Genomic DNA, 17,110 nt, shown 5'->3' with positions numbered 1-17,110 from the left:
TTTTTCAAAAATTTTTCTTTATCTTAAATACTGTATTTCACACTACATTTGTAATATTCCAACCTTCTATGTAAAATATTGATTTTCTATATATTCCTTTCTTTAGTGAATAACAAAGTATTGCGTAATTAACTATAAGCCCTATACGTGTACATTAAAAATGTTGTTGTCAGCTATCACTACTTGACTGATATATTTCTCATCATCAGGCATTTCAGAATTGTCATTTTCAGGTAAAATCACCTTTTCGAATTGATACTGACTTATGACAATGCTTAATCTCTCTTTTGTTTTCGAATGCAGCACAGTAGTTTTAGTCATGTTTTTTTGTGTAGGCTATGCCTGTTGTATTATACGTATATACACTGTACAGAATTACGTGCATTGGCCTGGGGCCTGGCATAGACTAGCCTACGGTTATATTACATTATAATATGTATGTCATATTCATTGATTTAATGGATAGGCCTATGCCTCTATGTGACAATCAGCAGAGCAGTGCAGTGTTTGTGTAAGTGTGGTGAAAGTTTACAACTTGGTGCATGATGTTGAGCTTATTCGCTTTTGCTTTGAAAAGTATCGCAAACCCCACAGCAATGTATACATCATACATGGTAAAATGTCACTGTAGAAGCACAACTTAAACTTTAAGGGGAAGCAAGCCTTTTGTTGTATTCCATAAAGATTCTCATGATGACTTACTTTCCCACACAGCTAAACTAACTCAATCTTCCATTTGGGAGATATTGAGGTTAAGAACCCAGTTCAAGGCCCTTCCATTTTGTCCATGTGGGGATATGTCACAGTACCAATAGAAATTAAAATCTGATAGTTATCTTTGTCTATGCACATTTTTGCAGTAAGGTGAGCCTTAAAGCTTTGAGAAAAAAATTATCAGTGTTAGATAATGCTTAAATTTTCATCATTATAGAACAACTACAAATACCAACTCCTCTACGTGTACGGGCAAAAATAAATAAAAAGATTGATAGATTGACTATTGTACAGTTTAATGATGATGATGGTTTGGTTTTTCCTTTATTACAATTTTGGGATCTATGTTAACATTAAATAACAAAAGGACAAGAAGTAATAAACACTTTTTGTATAATAATATTGATGATAATCTGGCAGTTGTTTTACAATGCTAAAGCAACCTCAAATGTGGGATAAACCCACAAGGGCTTATGGATTACAACTTTCATGTCGGGTGGCTTCCAATTGAAGCGAACCGCGGAATGGCGGGGGAAATTGCCGGATTTGGGGTCCTACGCTTCAAACTCATAAGTTATCAATGAGGTAGCAAGAGTTTTCTTGCGTTGAAACAACGGCTAACGATTTATTGCAAAACTCTAACAATATGAAAATATACAAATGAACAAATCATGATACATGACAGTATACAGTAAATGGCTTTATGAACTCTTAATGACCTAATAAACTGGGGGAAAACCTATACTCAATACTATGACAATTGCACAGAACCTATGCTCAGTCTGTGAAATACCAATAACAGAACTCTATCTGTACCATAAATACTCAAGCTACGAAATACCAATCTCGCAATAACTGTACGAAGTGTAAAATAAACAATGTAAAATGAACATAATGATATAATCTGCATAAATAATACAAAACGTTTGCCAACAGGCGAGGAATTTTGACACCTTCATAATGGTCAGCCTAGGGCAACACATGCCAGCTGCAACACATTATAGGCCTTTTCACCTAAACTGTTCCTAGACAGCAGGAATTTTCACCTCCTGAACCCACAAACTCTCAAGAGACTTGTCACTCTGTAGCTATCCAAAAAGGCTAAGATTAAAGGACAAGCTCTGAGACAACTCTATAGGTAACAACAGTAACAATAATGTTCAAAATACAAAATACAAATACGTACGCTCTTTACACTGCGAGCAGTACAATACTGAAATACAGATACAATAATCATCTTACTCAACTGTCAATACAGTACAATACAATACACTTGACTGTCAATATCTACAGTATAATAATACGCAATACTGTACACCCACGTGCTTCACGATACACAAGACACGCTATAAACCCATAGGACCAAGGTCCAAATACACAACCTAACGAATGTACTTTACACAGTGAAGTACAACCTAGCCAGAGGGGCAACAATTACAACTACGATTCAATTAAACAATGGGGTACAAACAGCAGTATAAAAACAATATTTATGACTTAAACTCTTACTATACTGAAGTCAACTCGCTCGCGATAAAGAAGAAGAAGAAGGAGACTCTTCGCTCGCGGTAAAGGAAGCTCGTGGACATCGAGAATCCATCAAAGCTAGCTTGCTATAGTATATAGTACATCCGCCATCTTGGAAACCAGTGGCTTCGAGCCAGAAGCCGAACCATCCAAAACCTGAGGCATCCCGCCTCTGAGAAGGGTGACATCTCCTCACGGACTCCAGATAGTAAAGATGTCAGTAAATCTGGGCTATTTACGACCCAAGATTAAGTAAAAATTACGGAAATACAAAAGGGATAACGAGGCGAACCCCGGAGCCCTGCAGGGACGATGCTGCCATTAAAACGACGTATACAGAACTCAAGAAATACACACGTGCAACCAACTAACGCTACAACTGACTGTTACGAACTATTACATAATACATGTAAATACTGAACGGGTGCATACAACAAAATTTCACTTTACTACACAATTAAACTTTTTGACTCAAATTTGGAATCTTTTCAATTAAGAAAGTCATTTCAGATGGGAAAACCCGAGATTGCTCTTGGATGAAATAACCCACCTAACTATGACCCGGCTCGTAGCATTCAAGAGATGGATAATTTTTTTAAACATATTCACATCATTTACAGTGCATAGAATCACACTAGAATTCCATATACCACCTACATCCCTTAACAAGCATGCTATATTATAGTGTCATTACACATTCACTGCATCTATCAAATTCCCTTTTAGTTGGGTTAGAAAAATATTCCTCTATTTTAAACATAAATTAAAAAGGAATACAGTAATCCTACAGTAGTTGTGCCGTAAATTTGAATTACTTCATATAAAAGTTCAAAAGTTTGATTTAAATGCAAGATGAATATAGACCAGTACTTAGTACATCTCTTTATATCTTGTGGTTGCTCAACCTTGTGAAAAATATATTTGTAGAAAACAAATGGTTGAACCTATGGTTACTCATATCACTATGATTTTCTTTTTTACAAGGTGACAGTTGGACACAAAATGGCAGATGCTGATAATGAAAGTGACAATTCTTTTGAGAGTGCTGATGAGGGTGAAAGTGTTTCACCTGTTGATCCAAAGGAAGAGAGATCAGACCTTGTAGAAAAGAAGGGAAATAAAGAAGAAAGGGTGGAGAAGGAGAGAGAAGAAAATGATGCGCAAGTAAAATTGGAAACTGAAAAAGGAAATACATCTGAAAAAGATGCATCGACTTTGCAAGAGGTCAGTTTAGATTCTTCGGGAGAAGATCGACCAAATTCTGCGAAAGGATCAAAATCGGAGCCGCAACAAGAGACAGCTGAAAGGACAGAACAGGAATCAAATACCGAAAATGAAAATAATTCAAAGAAGGAGGCTGCCGAGAAGGTAGAGGCAACAGAACCTAGTAGTTCGGAAAGAGAGGAAGGATATGATAACTCTACTAACACAGAGCTTGAAAATACCGAAACAGAAATTGCTAGCAAAGAACCTTCATCTTCTCCCGCTAATCAGTCGATAGACAGGACGAATGTCTCTGAGGGAACAGAGTCTGCCGCACCAGAGACACCGCCCGCTGGACAGGGGTCGTGGGGGTCATGGGGGGGAGGTGGTTGGTCTGGTTGGGGGTCATCTCTTTTGACCTCAGCTACAGCAACTGTGTCAGCTGTCTCTGGATCTGTTGGTAAGTTGAAGCTTTAGTATCCATGGAGATATATATATTTGCATAAACCAAATTTCCTTTTAGAATATGTTTATTTTTGAAATCTTAGTGGTCGTCATGATGCATAATTGTTTAAATTTTCCAGACAAACTTTACATTATATTAAGGGGTTTGTTCAACTGCTGAGAAGCACATGAAAGCTGAAATGTTTCAAGTTTATTAAAAGTCAAGTATAAATACATCAAAGTACATGTTTATAAATAGGATCAATTTCTCAGACTACCTCATCGATTGTCATGAGGCAATATGAAATATGTAGCATTGAAGCAGAATGCATTATTATAGACACAGAAATATAAAGATGTATGTACTCCAAATGGTAAATGATTGTGAATTTGTTTCTTAAGGGAAATACTGTCACCATATTCCTGCTAAATGTGGTGGGAAAGTATGATCAAGCAAAGAGTATACAGTTTAGGTAGTAAGCATAAGCTACTGTATCCCAGTCAGTAAATTCATTCACTAACTGGTGCTGTTGCCAAGAAGATAAAGGCGGTGGCATTTGAAGCAATGAGGCTTAGCAATCGGGAGGTTCTGGGTTTCGACCCCTGGCCGGGTCATAGTTTTTCATCAATCAGTTTATATGCCCAACTGAAATGACTTTCTAAATTGAAAAGATTCCAAAATTTGAGTTGAAAAGTTGAATTGAAGCCACCCGACGTGAAATTCGTAAACCATAGGCCTTTGTAGGCTTCTCCCACATTTGTTGTCGCTTAAGGCGTCATAAAAGTAACTGCCTGATTATTATGATTACTTTTATATCATACTTCCTTCCATCAGGTAAAGTCATTGAGAACGTAGAATCGTCGTTGGGAGTACCTAAGCCTGAGGATATAAAATCAGATACGACAGTTGATGAAGGAGCAAAGACAGACGACAAGGAGGAAGAAACAAAGCAAGGTTAGAAAGTCTGTTTGATTCTATTTACTTTTCAGGTTGAGAATCCGACTCGACGTTGTTCTTCTTGTTTTCAAAATTTTATTTAGCAGTCAGATTTTTTGGTTTGATATTTTTAAAATAAACAAGTTCTTATGTCTTGTTTTCACCTAGAGTCAGATGAGCAAGCAGCTACCAGTCCTGGCGGAACTGGGGTGGGTTCCTTCTTTTCTTATGGTGCATCAGCTTTTTCTTCAGTGGTTGGAAAAACGGTGAGATACTTTGATTTTGAAGAGAAATTTAGACACTATTTTAGTAGGTCAGTGGTTGTTTGAAAGTGAGAATCAACCTCATTTAGGTAAATGGCCCTTTTCTCTGTAGCTTAAGGAGTAGATTTGATTAGGTTTTAGTCTGTCCAAATGCTGATCCAAAGTGCTAAAAGTGCTATAGTGTGTGTTGGAGATGTATGTTTTATGTCGTGGACATATTATAGGAAGATGAGAAAAAATGTTCAAACAATCTTGAACATTTGTCAAGGAAATAAATGAATTATACCCCATATTATGGGATGGCATTTTAATGGCTATTTTATTGGTGTTGAAATTTTATTGGTGTTGAAATGGTGGCTCATATTTTTATTTTTTAAAGAATGAAATTTAGAATAAGAATGGTTTATTAATTTCTGTATTATATCAATGTACATCAACAGTATTTTGTTGTTGTTGAATGTCACTTATTGGTGTTGAAATGGTGGCTCATATTTTTATTTTTTAAAGAATGAAATTTAGAATAAGAATGGTTTATTAATTTCTGTATTATATCAATGTACATCAACAGTATTTTGTTGTTGTTGAATGTCACTTATGGAGGGTGTGCGTAGGGTGGTACTGCAACCCATTTCAATTTTTTGAGATATATTAATTATTTTTATTTCTACTCATATGATTGTTTTTTAGGTCAGTGGAGGTCTTGATGCATTAGAGGTCATCGGTAAAAAGACGATGGATGTCCTCCAAGATGGAGATCCAGGCTTACGGAAGACCAGAGAGTATTTTCAAGTGAAAAGAGACGGTCCAAATTTATCACGGGTAGAAACATTTTATGAGAAGTTTAACGATAGAATCATGTTGAGAAACGTTATTAAGTTAGTTTATTGATCACATTTGATGGCAGTGTTATGTATTAAACATTTATAATGTGACATCAATAAATCAATAATGTAAAATATGAATATACTTGTGATGTATCCGCTGGTTTAACTCTCTTAATTAACCAAATGAACACTCAAAACAAAACACATGAGAACGGGCTTATATATATATACGTCTTTATTCTAAACAAGTAAAATGCCGAACTGATCTAAGTTGATACATATTGGTGTATATACAATATGATAAATGATAAGTAGGTCATTAGGTGGTTTCGAAGAACCCTGGGAAGACTACATCAGAATACAAAAACTTTATCAATATACTACAACTTGCTTGATGAGAGTGGCTTAATAGCTGGTGTGTATTTGAGTGATTGAGTGGGGTGGGTTACATTGTACATTTACATGATTGGAGTGGCTTACCTTGTATGTGCTTTGTTACAGGATTGTAAGCGTGTAATTAAACACCCATATTGATCAACTGTTGATGATCTTACAAATTATTTGATTAATTATCTGTTTTCATTTTGTAGCTTCTCAGAGAAGCCAAAGAGGATGCAGATGAGAGAGCTCAGCTTCAGGAGGAGGAGGATGAGAGACAGAAATGTCACTTTGGCTGGTTGTTTGAGCAGAACCAAGGTACCAAGGTTCAAGAAAAGAAAACATTTCTACCTCATTTGTGACCTTGTCTTGTTTACATTAATCATAAGTTTGGATTTCAGTCTTGTGGGAAGATACGACTGCTTCTAAGAAAATTCAGATGTTTAGCGGGGAGGTGGAGGAGAAGAGGGGGGTGGGGGAGATTGGGATGAAGGAGGAAGTTAGTATGGAAATTGCACTTAGAGGTATCCCAAGAAAACAAAGCTTAATTATTGATTCAAATTATATTAGCATCAGTGTAGTTGTATTTTTTGAATTATTTGTTTGTGGTAGAAATTATTGTTACTTACAAGGATCTGCTGTTTTGGACTATTCAGTGAATACACATTCAAGAGGGGAACAGTTTGAAATAATGTATTATATATAATATATAATACATAATGATTCTGTTCTAAATGATATTGATGTAAAAGTTAGAGGGCTTGACATTTCGATCCCAGCATTTTTATGAAAAAAAAAAAGTAGAATATATTTAAGGGACATGACAGACAGGTAAATTGGACAAATGAAAAAAAATAAGACACAACAAATAGGAGAGAACTTAATGAAATTTGGAAGAAGCCTTGTCCTTAATCCACATCTGATTTCAGTAATGTAAATATTTTACATTTTACTGAGGTACAACTGTTCCAGTGTGTCTTATAGTTATTCCCCTGAGATCCTTGATTTAAATATTGTGTAGAAAATAATTTTCTTTCTTCTTAATTAGTGTTGTTTAGCTCAGGAACTTAGTGGGAAATTACTTTTGAAATTTTGTTGCCCCATTCTAGGGTTAGCTCATCTAGAAGCCCTTGAGATTCTGTCCAACGAGAGCGAAACGAGAGTTGAGGCGGTGGTGGGAGGGACTGAAGAGCACTCGATGGAGGTGTTGAAGACAGAACTGATGGAGATCAAAGATGCCTTTGAATTGGAAGATGTAGAATCTGAAGAAACAGGTATGTCAATCTGGATTCCAAAACTTTGTACTATCTAAAAACAACAACAAGAAAACAAAGAAAAACATAGTTGATTGTAACCTCCAACTCGATAGATCTTGTAGTCACTAATATGTCTTGTTTGAAAGGCTTGATTGTGTCGTTTTCCCTTTTATGCTGGGTAGAAGAAGGGTAGATATTAAAAAAGATTCCGTAAGCCCAAAAGTTTTTCTTACTAACTAAAAAAGCACACACACACACAAAAGCACATATTAGTTGACCGTAGGTTCCAAATTAAAAGTTTTTTGCTCACAAGTATTTCTTCTTTGAAAGTCTTGATTTTGTCATTTGCCCTCTTGTGCTGGGTGAACAAATGGTAGATATTTAAAAAAAAGATAATAATAATAAAATAGTTAAGAGTCTGTGTTAAGTCCAAAAGTTTTTCTTACTAAATAACAAAAAGGACACACACACAAAAGAACATATTAGTTGATGGTAGGTTCAAAGTATTAGAGTTTTGGTCACAAGTATTTCTTTGTTGAAAGGCTTGATTTTGTAATTTGCCCTTTTGTGCTGGGTGAAAAAATGGTAGATATTAAAAACAAAATTAATAATAATAATAAAAATAATTAAGAGTGCGTATAAAGTCCAGATGTGCTTCTTACTAAATAAACATAATAACACATACACACAAAATAACATATTAGTTGATGGTAGGTTCCAAATTTGGTGCTGGATTATAAAGAAAGGTAGATATTAAAAGAGTTAATTTAAGAGTTCATAAGTCCAACAGATTTCTTACTAAATAAGAAAAAATATAGTTGATCCTACCGTAGGTTCCACCTCAAAAGATTTTGTCCTTCTTTGAAAGGGTAGATATAAAAAGATTTTTGTTAAGCAATATGCTCAGGTGAAGCATGTGTAAATATACTGATGGTTTATAGTTATTTTATCATTATGAAATAACATCATCATTTATAAATCTCATCTAGTGCAATACTCAATCGTCTGATTTCCTCTTCCTGCGGAGGTTGATGTTTTCAATCTGATAGATTTTGGTTTTTTCACAGATGAGTCTGAAGATTTTGTAAATACAATCACTGAGCACCTATTCAGTCTCAGTGTAGCTGCAACTCCCGATAAACTCAAGAGGGTAGGTTTTCTTTTGCTAATAATGCCGTTTTTATTCTCTAAAAATATTTTTATACCGTATAGCAGATGTTTGGATTTTTGGCCATTTATTTATGATGAGTTTTCTTTTTTCGAATCAACTGAGTAATATCATAATCAATCAAAACTGAGACATGCTTGAAGAATTTTGCAATAATTTTGACATTAAATTTACATGAATTAGTGATTAATGATTCTGTTTTATCCAAGTCTTCATGTTTGCAATCAACTGTTAGAGTGTAACGAAATGTCTACCTATCTTAATCACATAGCTCATAATGATATTTGTATTTCCTTGTGTGGCTTTAATTTATCGTACAAACTAAGTTACCATTTTGCAAAACAGTGATGTTTCTAAACATGTTTATAGTTTAGATCAGTTTCATTGTTATATGTGATAGTTTGAGTACTGTAATAACTGTTTTGACAAACATGGAGAAGAAATGTTCACAGAACTAAGATTAATGAACGATGAATGGATTAATGAAAACTAAATCTAGCCGTTATGATATCCCAAAGTAAGGAATACTTTGATTGGAATAACTTAATGATGTAATGATATATGTCACTTAGAGGTAATTGGATTTTATCATTTTACAATCTTCACAGCTGGTATTAAAGGAGAATGTTGTGAAAGAAATGTTAGACGAGAAATCAACACAAAGAATGACTTATTTTATGTTCTTTTTCTTTAACTTTTTCGTGATTATGAACCCAAGCAGTTGTCTATCATTTCTCCTCTTGTAACTGAATGTTTATTTTTCATGAAGAATATTTTTCTTCTATTTTCTTTGGCCATAACAGGTGCAATCTGACGCTCATCAGTGGTTGACTAAACTAGACAATGAATCCGAAGATGCTGAGGTTCCAGATGCTAAGGTAAAACTCTTCCTCACAACTTATCAACAAAAATTTATCAGAGAGGTTGCGTTCCTTTTGGCGGGGAAGAGTGAATAGATGCAGAAGAATTTGGTTGATATTACCACTCCTGGACAAATATCTGATAAAACCTTAGCCTGGTAGTCTAATAGTCACAAATCTGAGAACTTTACAAACGGTAACGAATTCTGTTTTAGCCAATAATGAGTTTTTTCTTTGCAGATGTAAACAAATATGTGCCTGTTTTCTATTCATGAATTGTGTAACAATAACATGAGTTCATGCATCCACAATGATATAAATTTCACCATAACTTTTTCTAATAATAACTGGCTCTGCCAAATTTCAAACACCCTGATTTTATAGTTGAGTTGATAATGATGATGGCATTTTGTAAATGCTGTGAAATGTAACTAAAATCTTCCAAATTATGAAAGTGAGATTAAAAACTATTACTTAGATTGCTGCTTCATGTGAGAGTGTAAGATATAGGCCATTGGGTATCCTAACACACTGTTGCCTTGAAGGCTTACTAATAGTAGGGTCCTAGGCTGTGTGTTTTCTATTTAATAACTTATTATTTACTTGAGCAGGAAATGTTACTTCTGCCTTACACAAGCAAAGTGTCCCAGAGTTTCCTCTCCTCCACTGCACCCACCCATAACCTCCACTATGTTCCTCCATCAATGTTCTCACCTGATCCCTAATGTACCAGGGATCACATCGCATCCTTGAAGTGTTGTTTACCCTATGGACTTTTGTAATCCCCTGATCCGTTCTTAACCAGATACCTCTGTTCTGACCTCTGCAGGAGATTCATGTGAAGGCTATGCAGGTACTGGCCGATCTGACGGCAAGGAGTATCGAACAATTTCACAAGACTGGAGAACTGCTGCTGCTGAAACAAGTGACTGAGGAAAATAAGAGTCCCATACAGCAGGCAACAAGCTTATCCAAGTAAGGAATAAAACAAAAACACAGCAAACAAAAACACAAACAAACACACAAACAAACAAACCAAACAAAAACAAACAAACTAACACGTACATTCATACATACAAACAAACGCACACACAAGCAAACAATCAAACAAACATAAACATTACCTTTAGAGATGTTTCAGTTAGAAGCCCCATACAACAAGCAACAAGCTTATCCAAGTAAGGAATAAAACAATCACAAACCAAAAACAAACAAACAAACATAAACATTACCTTTAGAGATGTTTCAGTTAGAAGCCCCATACAACAAGCAACAAGCTTATCCAAGTAAGGAATAAAACAATCACAAACCAAAAACAAACAAACAAACATAAACATTACCTTTAGAGATGTTTCAGTTAGAAGCCCCATACAACAAGCAACAAGCTTATCCAAGTAAGGAATAAAACAAACAAAAACAAACAAACAAACAAAGACACAAAAACATTACCTTTAGAGATGTTTCAGTTAGAAGCCCAGTAGAAATTTAACTGTAAAGAGAGTGTGATTTCATTGATTGGTTTAAAAGTGACAATGGAATGCATCTCGTTAAATTTATGTCAGAAATTGGGTTATAATTATACATGTCTGCTGTTGGTAGCAGACTGCATGACCCCATTGTGTCATAGAATATGATTGAGTCCAGACATGGGTTGTAAATTGATGTTCTGCAATCTATGCTTGATCATACTCTACAGCAATTTGAATTCTACTGATAATAATAATAATAAAATAATAATAATAATAATAATATGTCATATATGACTAAAGAACGCTACCACTGACCTTGTTGTATACACCTTTGTTACATTGCTTAATGATTTGGTGTTATTCTCCTAACTACTAGCCGGATGGAAGAAGAGATATCGGTTTATAACCTGGACTCGTCTACTAGTACTAATATCCTATGTTAATTCATGAATTAGTAATAAGTTAATTCATAAAACAGTATGTTTCACAATCATGTTCCATTTTGTTTTCCGAAATTTTGCGACCCTCCAAATATTTTTACGACCCTAAGAAGGGTCAGGACCTCCAGTTTGAGTACCAGTGCTCTACACCATCTTCTTCAAACATAAAGCACCTTGTAATTTTTACTGATGAAAGTTTCAGGACAGTAGATAATTTTTCCTGTTCTCTGATGACTGTTGACAGTACTGTAATTTCAGCTTAATGATGTTTCATGTTTTGAGTTATGCAAGTTTTTTTTTCATTTCCTTTTAAGGTTAACAAGTGCACTTTGTGCGGAGGTCAGCTTTGTCGCTTCCAAGTTCAGCGAAAAACTCAGCAAAATAGCCGCATCCTCTCCGGATTCGGAGACAGTCAATGGATATGTCACAAACATATTCCTAGAGGTAAGGATTGTCTAAGACTATGGCCAATGCACTTCTCTGAAAGGTTTTGGTATAATCCTAGCAATTAAAAATTCATTGAGACGTCTTGGGGGAGAGAGAGGTGAAGGCAAGTATAATTTCAACTCAGAAATGATATTGCTAAATCTTAAAGTTAAATCAACTATATTTTACTGATAGCTTTACAGAAATTGTTTGTGATAACATTTGGACATTTGATTTCTCGTTGATACTTTGCAAATTGGCGATGTAGTAGGTTACTATTAACTGTTGTCTTGGATTTTAAATTTTGTTTATGGAATTTATGAGGTTTTTGTGAATGAAATGAATTAAATATTTGTCTGTTATGGTCAATGACAGCACATGTCCTCAAGGAATCATGATTATTAAAAACAATGACCTGAATATGCATATGATAAACATTGTCAGGTTAAGCACATTTGTACTAATGTTTTGTTTTGATGATTTAATTATTCACACTAAAGTCTTGATGTCAATGATTGCCAATAAAAGTTATTATTAAAGTTGATTTTTCATTCACAGGCCTCTAACAGTACTTCCTACATTCAAGACGCATTCCAGCTTCTGTTACCCGTCATGCAAGTGGTAGCCATCGACCAGAAGGAAAACCCCTAAGAAATATTACCTTTGGCTTAACACAGGGGGTCCATAACATTCCACAAGCAAATAAAGGTAACCAAAGGTAACGTAGGTACCTTGCATGATGTCACTAAAGATCTAGTGTAGGGAAGACTGTTGTAAGAGATTGATTGAAAAATCAACAGCAGAATAAACTCCGGAGGATTTGATGAGAGTACTGTGAGGTGATGCATGTGAGCATAAAAATTTCAATCAATATGTTCCAAAAATGAATAAACAATCAACTCTTATTGAAGCGGAAAGTTATGAGAAGATATGGCACCATGAAGTTTATGATTAGCATTTATTTTTTTCATTGACAAGTGAGTAGTAAGTGTTTGCTCTGTCAAGGGCATTATAATAGAGCAAAATTAATTTGTTTAAATTTGAGCTAAGTTGTATAATTTATGAAAGTAACATAAGCTAACAAATTTTACGGGAATTCGACGGCGAAAAGAATTTCTTCGGCGACATTTTATGATTTAGAAATATTTTCATCGGAATGAAATTGAAAATGCCCTTGTATTTATGAACTTTCACAGAGGAAGACTGTGTTATAACACAAGATAAATGTATATTTTTACTTTACCAGTTTGTTCTCTTCTGTGAACGGGATGTAGACAACTCTTGTTCATAATTTCATTTGACAGTATTGGTTATGTACTTAAAAAATATTCATAACATTGCACATTTTATGTGACAGTCATAATTTTGTTCTTTCTCGATCAATTATTTGTTGGAGTTTAAACATAGAATCAATATGTATTATTAACATTCATAATATTAATCAGATCTGCAGAAGTAGTGCTCTATGTAAAATATGCAAGCAGAGAGGTTTATTTCCTGGAAGGGAAGCTAAAAAAAATGTATTTATAACTGAAAGAAGAAAATCAGGAAGGGTAAGAGAAAATTGTTCTATGTAGCATACAAAATCCTTTTCATGTGATCAGACTTACATTTTAATTCAATACAATTCTGGTCTTTGAAAATGATACCAATAGAATCAATACACTTGTGTTGGTTACATCCTTCACAGAGATGTTTGAGACGGCTTGTCTGAGTAGATCCTTCATAGAGATATTTTAGACGGCTTGTCTGAGTAGATCCTTCATAGAGATATTTGTCTGAGTAGCCAATTAACAGGGATCTGGTACTTTGAAGGTCAAGTATGAATTTTGAAAAATTCCTATTTTTTTTTTAATACATAGGAAATCTGCTGGTGATTGGGTTAGCTTGTTCTATATCAGTTCTCACATATGGTGTCACATGAAAACAATTCCTTTTCTCTGTGGGAAAATTGAAAAGCACATTGTAGCTGCAGGTTTTTGTCACTGATGAAGTTACTACCAGAGAAAATGTTTGTTACTACTGACCAAATGAGACTGATCGTAGAGACACAACTTCTAAGTGTAAGATGTCTGTTTGAATGTATCAGTTCTAACACTGGTGTTGTCATTGTTGGAACAAAAGTCTTGCCTTTTAAATAGTTTCCAAATAGATCAAAGTTCAGAAGATCAGTCCAGTACTCGATCTAGGGAAAGATAATCAAGCAGGTTCACTCACAGCCTTTACTGTTAACGCTTAGAGGAGCTTTACTATTCTGTCAAATTCCATAGGTTGCCTTTTTCGATGAAATAGTGATATTTTGAACAAAGAAATAAAACATGGATAGAATTAATCATCAGTACTTTTACCACGTATTATATTTAAAGGAAAATTGGTACCATGGTAACCAACGTTTCCTTTTTTTTAAATTTTATGCATGTTTGGATTTCATTGGACAAATTGAACACATCCATACAGAAGAGGAGACAGTGATTAATATCTCACCAGGTTCCAAATGCCATGCATTTCAAAAAGAAGGTTATTGGCTTAAATTCGGATGGATATCCGGACCTCTATGTGATGGACTTTGTTAATTTCCTTAAACCTCTGACTTTCACATACTTTATGAATGGGTTTAAATATTGGAAGCAGAAGAAGTTGAGACATTTAGTATTACAAAAAGTATTCACAACTCAGGAATATCATTTCTACTAATTTAATGTTAGTAAACATCACTTCTACATATTGTGACTTCAATTTCACTGCTAGTGTAATACATAGCCAGAATGAAGACATTTCATGGTTCCTTGCTACTGCTCATTGATTTTATTAACAGGGAACACTCCAAGTATGTATAAACAAGATCAATAATTGCCCTATGAAGTAATTAATCATACAAACGTGTAACCAAACTAATGCAAATCCACACCTCATAAATGCACGTCATCAATGGCAACACACATGGCCTTGTGTAGGCTATCTACCAATAACACACTCACCTTTGATGTAACTATTAATTGTGGTTGCCAAGATATTGCAATTTGAAGATTTTGACGTTTAACGATGTGGCCTCATTAATATTCATGATATGAGCACCAAAATCAATAGGGTTCATCAACTCATTAGGACCCACCCACCCACCTAGTATCTTATTTATCAATCATTTTCTTGTGTATTTATCACACATACAAACTAAAGTGTCACACACATACTCACACGCATGTGTGTGATACTCATACATACTCACACATACTCACACACATGCCAACCTGACTACAAGGGGTTCCTATGCTTTCAGCAAGGAACCAGAAAACATTGACCCTTTACTCCATTTTGAAAGAAATCATCTGCATACCCTCTCCCCCCCCCCCCCCCCCCCGCCTCCCCTACCCAAATTTCAGTGACAGGCAGACAAATCGACTTATAAAGGTGTCTTCCCACAGATTCTAACCCTCCAAATTATTACCTGACTTAGTCAGGAATAATGCTCTTTGATAGCAATATTTGATCTCTCTTGCAAGCATAGTTGGGGTGATGAAGAAATGACAACTTTATAAAAGTATAGCATTTCTTCTGCTGACCACTTTCATTTTTTTTCTGTGTACAGATTTGTAATCTGGTGTACCGTGCTGCATTACATATTTCCTTTTGTAAAAAAAGTGTTTCTGGGCAATATTATAACAGCGTAACATTTGCATCTAACTTAAGACAATTGTAGACACTTGCAATTTTTAATGCTGTACTCATATTGCTCAACTTTGAAATAATATTTTTTCTCTCTTTCTTCCTTGATTTTATCATATTTAATTTGAATTATTTGCGTGGTAATAGATTAATGGGAAATAATGATATAAATTAAATAACTTCATGACATTTTTCTCCCATTTGTTGGTAAGACTATTCATTTAAGAGATGTTAGCTTTTGTTTAACCTACAATGTTGTCAATATTATGTATATATATTAGAAACAATAAATTCGCATAAGGGGTCAATATGGAATTCCCTGGAATTAAAGATAAAAAACTTGTCTGACTTTTTGGAGTTAATGGTGCTACTGTATCTACATCATGTAGGCAGGACTAGACACAGAATTAGAATTAATGTGATTCTACACACTAACATTACAGATTGACATTCAGAAATTATTAAAGATATCAATGATTTGGACAAAACCTCCACCAATTCAACTGAATTGGTTGGCATCTGACTCACAGTTTAGGACTTAAAAAAATATATCTTGTGTTGGAGTAGAAATTTGCGTTTCTATAAGATTCACAGGTAACAAGGGTCCTCCCAGTGGCGGAGCGTCCATACCGTCAGAGGGGCTGATGCCCCCCCCCCCCTCCCCTGACGGACTCAAATGGACTGCTGGCGCCCTTTTCAGCTATTTAACACTTTTTACTTATTCGCGATTATTGACTAATACCCCTAGCTCCGCCACTGACTCCCAATCATTCTTCCCCGTCAATCCGTCTAGAACCCCCTCCCCAACCCCACCTTGTTTGTTAAAGGAATATCTAATGATTAGAGACACTTATTCTAATGTTAAATCAGCAAAGAGCAGGCCATAATGATTTTATAACTAAGATTTTTTTTTTAAATTTCTTAGTTACACCGTCATTTAACTTCCCACTCAATCCTACACTCCCTGATACCCTTCCATCCCAATGTAGGAAACTTGATCGTTACACGCAGTACGCAACGATCTTTGTTCTACTTAATTGATCCTTACTGAGTCTCTCAACTTAAAATCATATTTTTTTTTCCAAATAGATTAGTGAAAGTTAAACAGTTTTTAGTAATAAATTAGAAGCATCTCTTTGTTAAAGCATTGTATTATCGGCCTAGTCTTCCGATAAGTGTAACTTAGGGTTGAAAGAAATCAGTGAGAGCAGGCAGTAATGATATCAACTTACATATACATATTTTCAAATCTCTTATTGAATGAATTATCAGCCTCCCCCCCCCCCTAGTTACATCGTCATTTTTCCCTCCCCCATCCTTCCCTACCCTTCTTCACCTCACACACTCCGCTCCATAGGGTTTAAAGAAATCAGCGAGAGCAGGCAGTAATGATATTTACTTACATCAATGAATTTTTTCAAATCTCATTTAGGACGAATTATTAGTTCCCCCTGGTAACATCATTTACCCTCGCCCCATTCTCCCCTACCCTTCCTAACACTCACCGGTTCTCTTACACCTAATAAATAAGATATCCT

At 35.0% G+C, this 17,110-nt stretch overlaps 1 protein-coding gene across 3 annotated transcripts in view; it reads left to right on the top strand.

The window, feature by feature from the left end:
* Positions 1 to 108: 108 nt before the first annotated feature.
* Positions 109 to 17,110, top strand: part of LOC139979493 (protein FAM114A2-like) — a 314,900-nt gene continuing 297,898 nt past the window's right edge. For 2 of the 3 annotated variants that reach the window (XM_071990343.1, XM_071990344.1), the window contains exons 1-12: positions 109 to 233; positions 3,226 to 3,904; positions 4,724 to 4,843; positions 4,994 to 5,091; positions 5,776 to 5,907; positions 6,503 to 6,608; positions 7,400 to 7,564; positions 8,614 to 8,696; positions 9,518 to 9,592; positions 10,404 to 10,549; positions 11,798 to 11,927; positions 12,468 to 12,577. In XM_071990343.1, the coding sequence (XP_071846444.1) occupies positions 3,244 to 3,904; positions 4,724 to 4,843; positions 4,994 to 5,091; positions 5,776 to 5,907; positions 6,503 to 6,608; positions 7,400 to 7,564; positions 8,614 to 8,696; positions 9,518 to 9,592; positions 10,404 to 10,549; positions 11,798 to 11,927; positions 12,468 to 12,560 (1,809 nt within the window). In that variant the 5' untranslated portion in view covers positions 109 to 233; positions 3,226 to 3,243 and the 3' untranslated portion in view covers positions 12,561 to 12,577. Of the gene's footprint in view, positions 234 to 3,225; positions 3,905 to 4,723; positions 4,844 to 4,993; positions 5,092 to 5,775; positions 5,908 to 6,502; positions 6,609 to 7,399; positions 7,565 to 8,613; positions 8,697 to 9,517; positions 9,593 to 10,403; positions 10,550 to 11,797; positions 11,928 to 12,467; positions 13,813 to 17,110 lie in introns of those variants that run through there. The other variant, XM_071990342.1, reaches the window with a different exon arrangement.

This window comes from Apostichopus japonicus, chromosome 14, assembly GCF_037975245.1.
Source record: "Apostichopus japonicus isolate 1M-3 chromosome 14, ASM3797524v1, whole genome shotgun sequence".
Classification (NCBI taxonomy): Eukaryota; Metazoa; Echinodermata; class Holothuroidea; order Aspidochirotida; family Stichopodidae; genus Apostichopus; species Apostichopus japonicus.
Note: the sequence above shows the minus strand (reverse complement) of the source record. Positions and strands in the feature narration are given on the sequence as shown.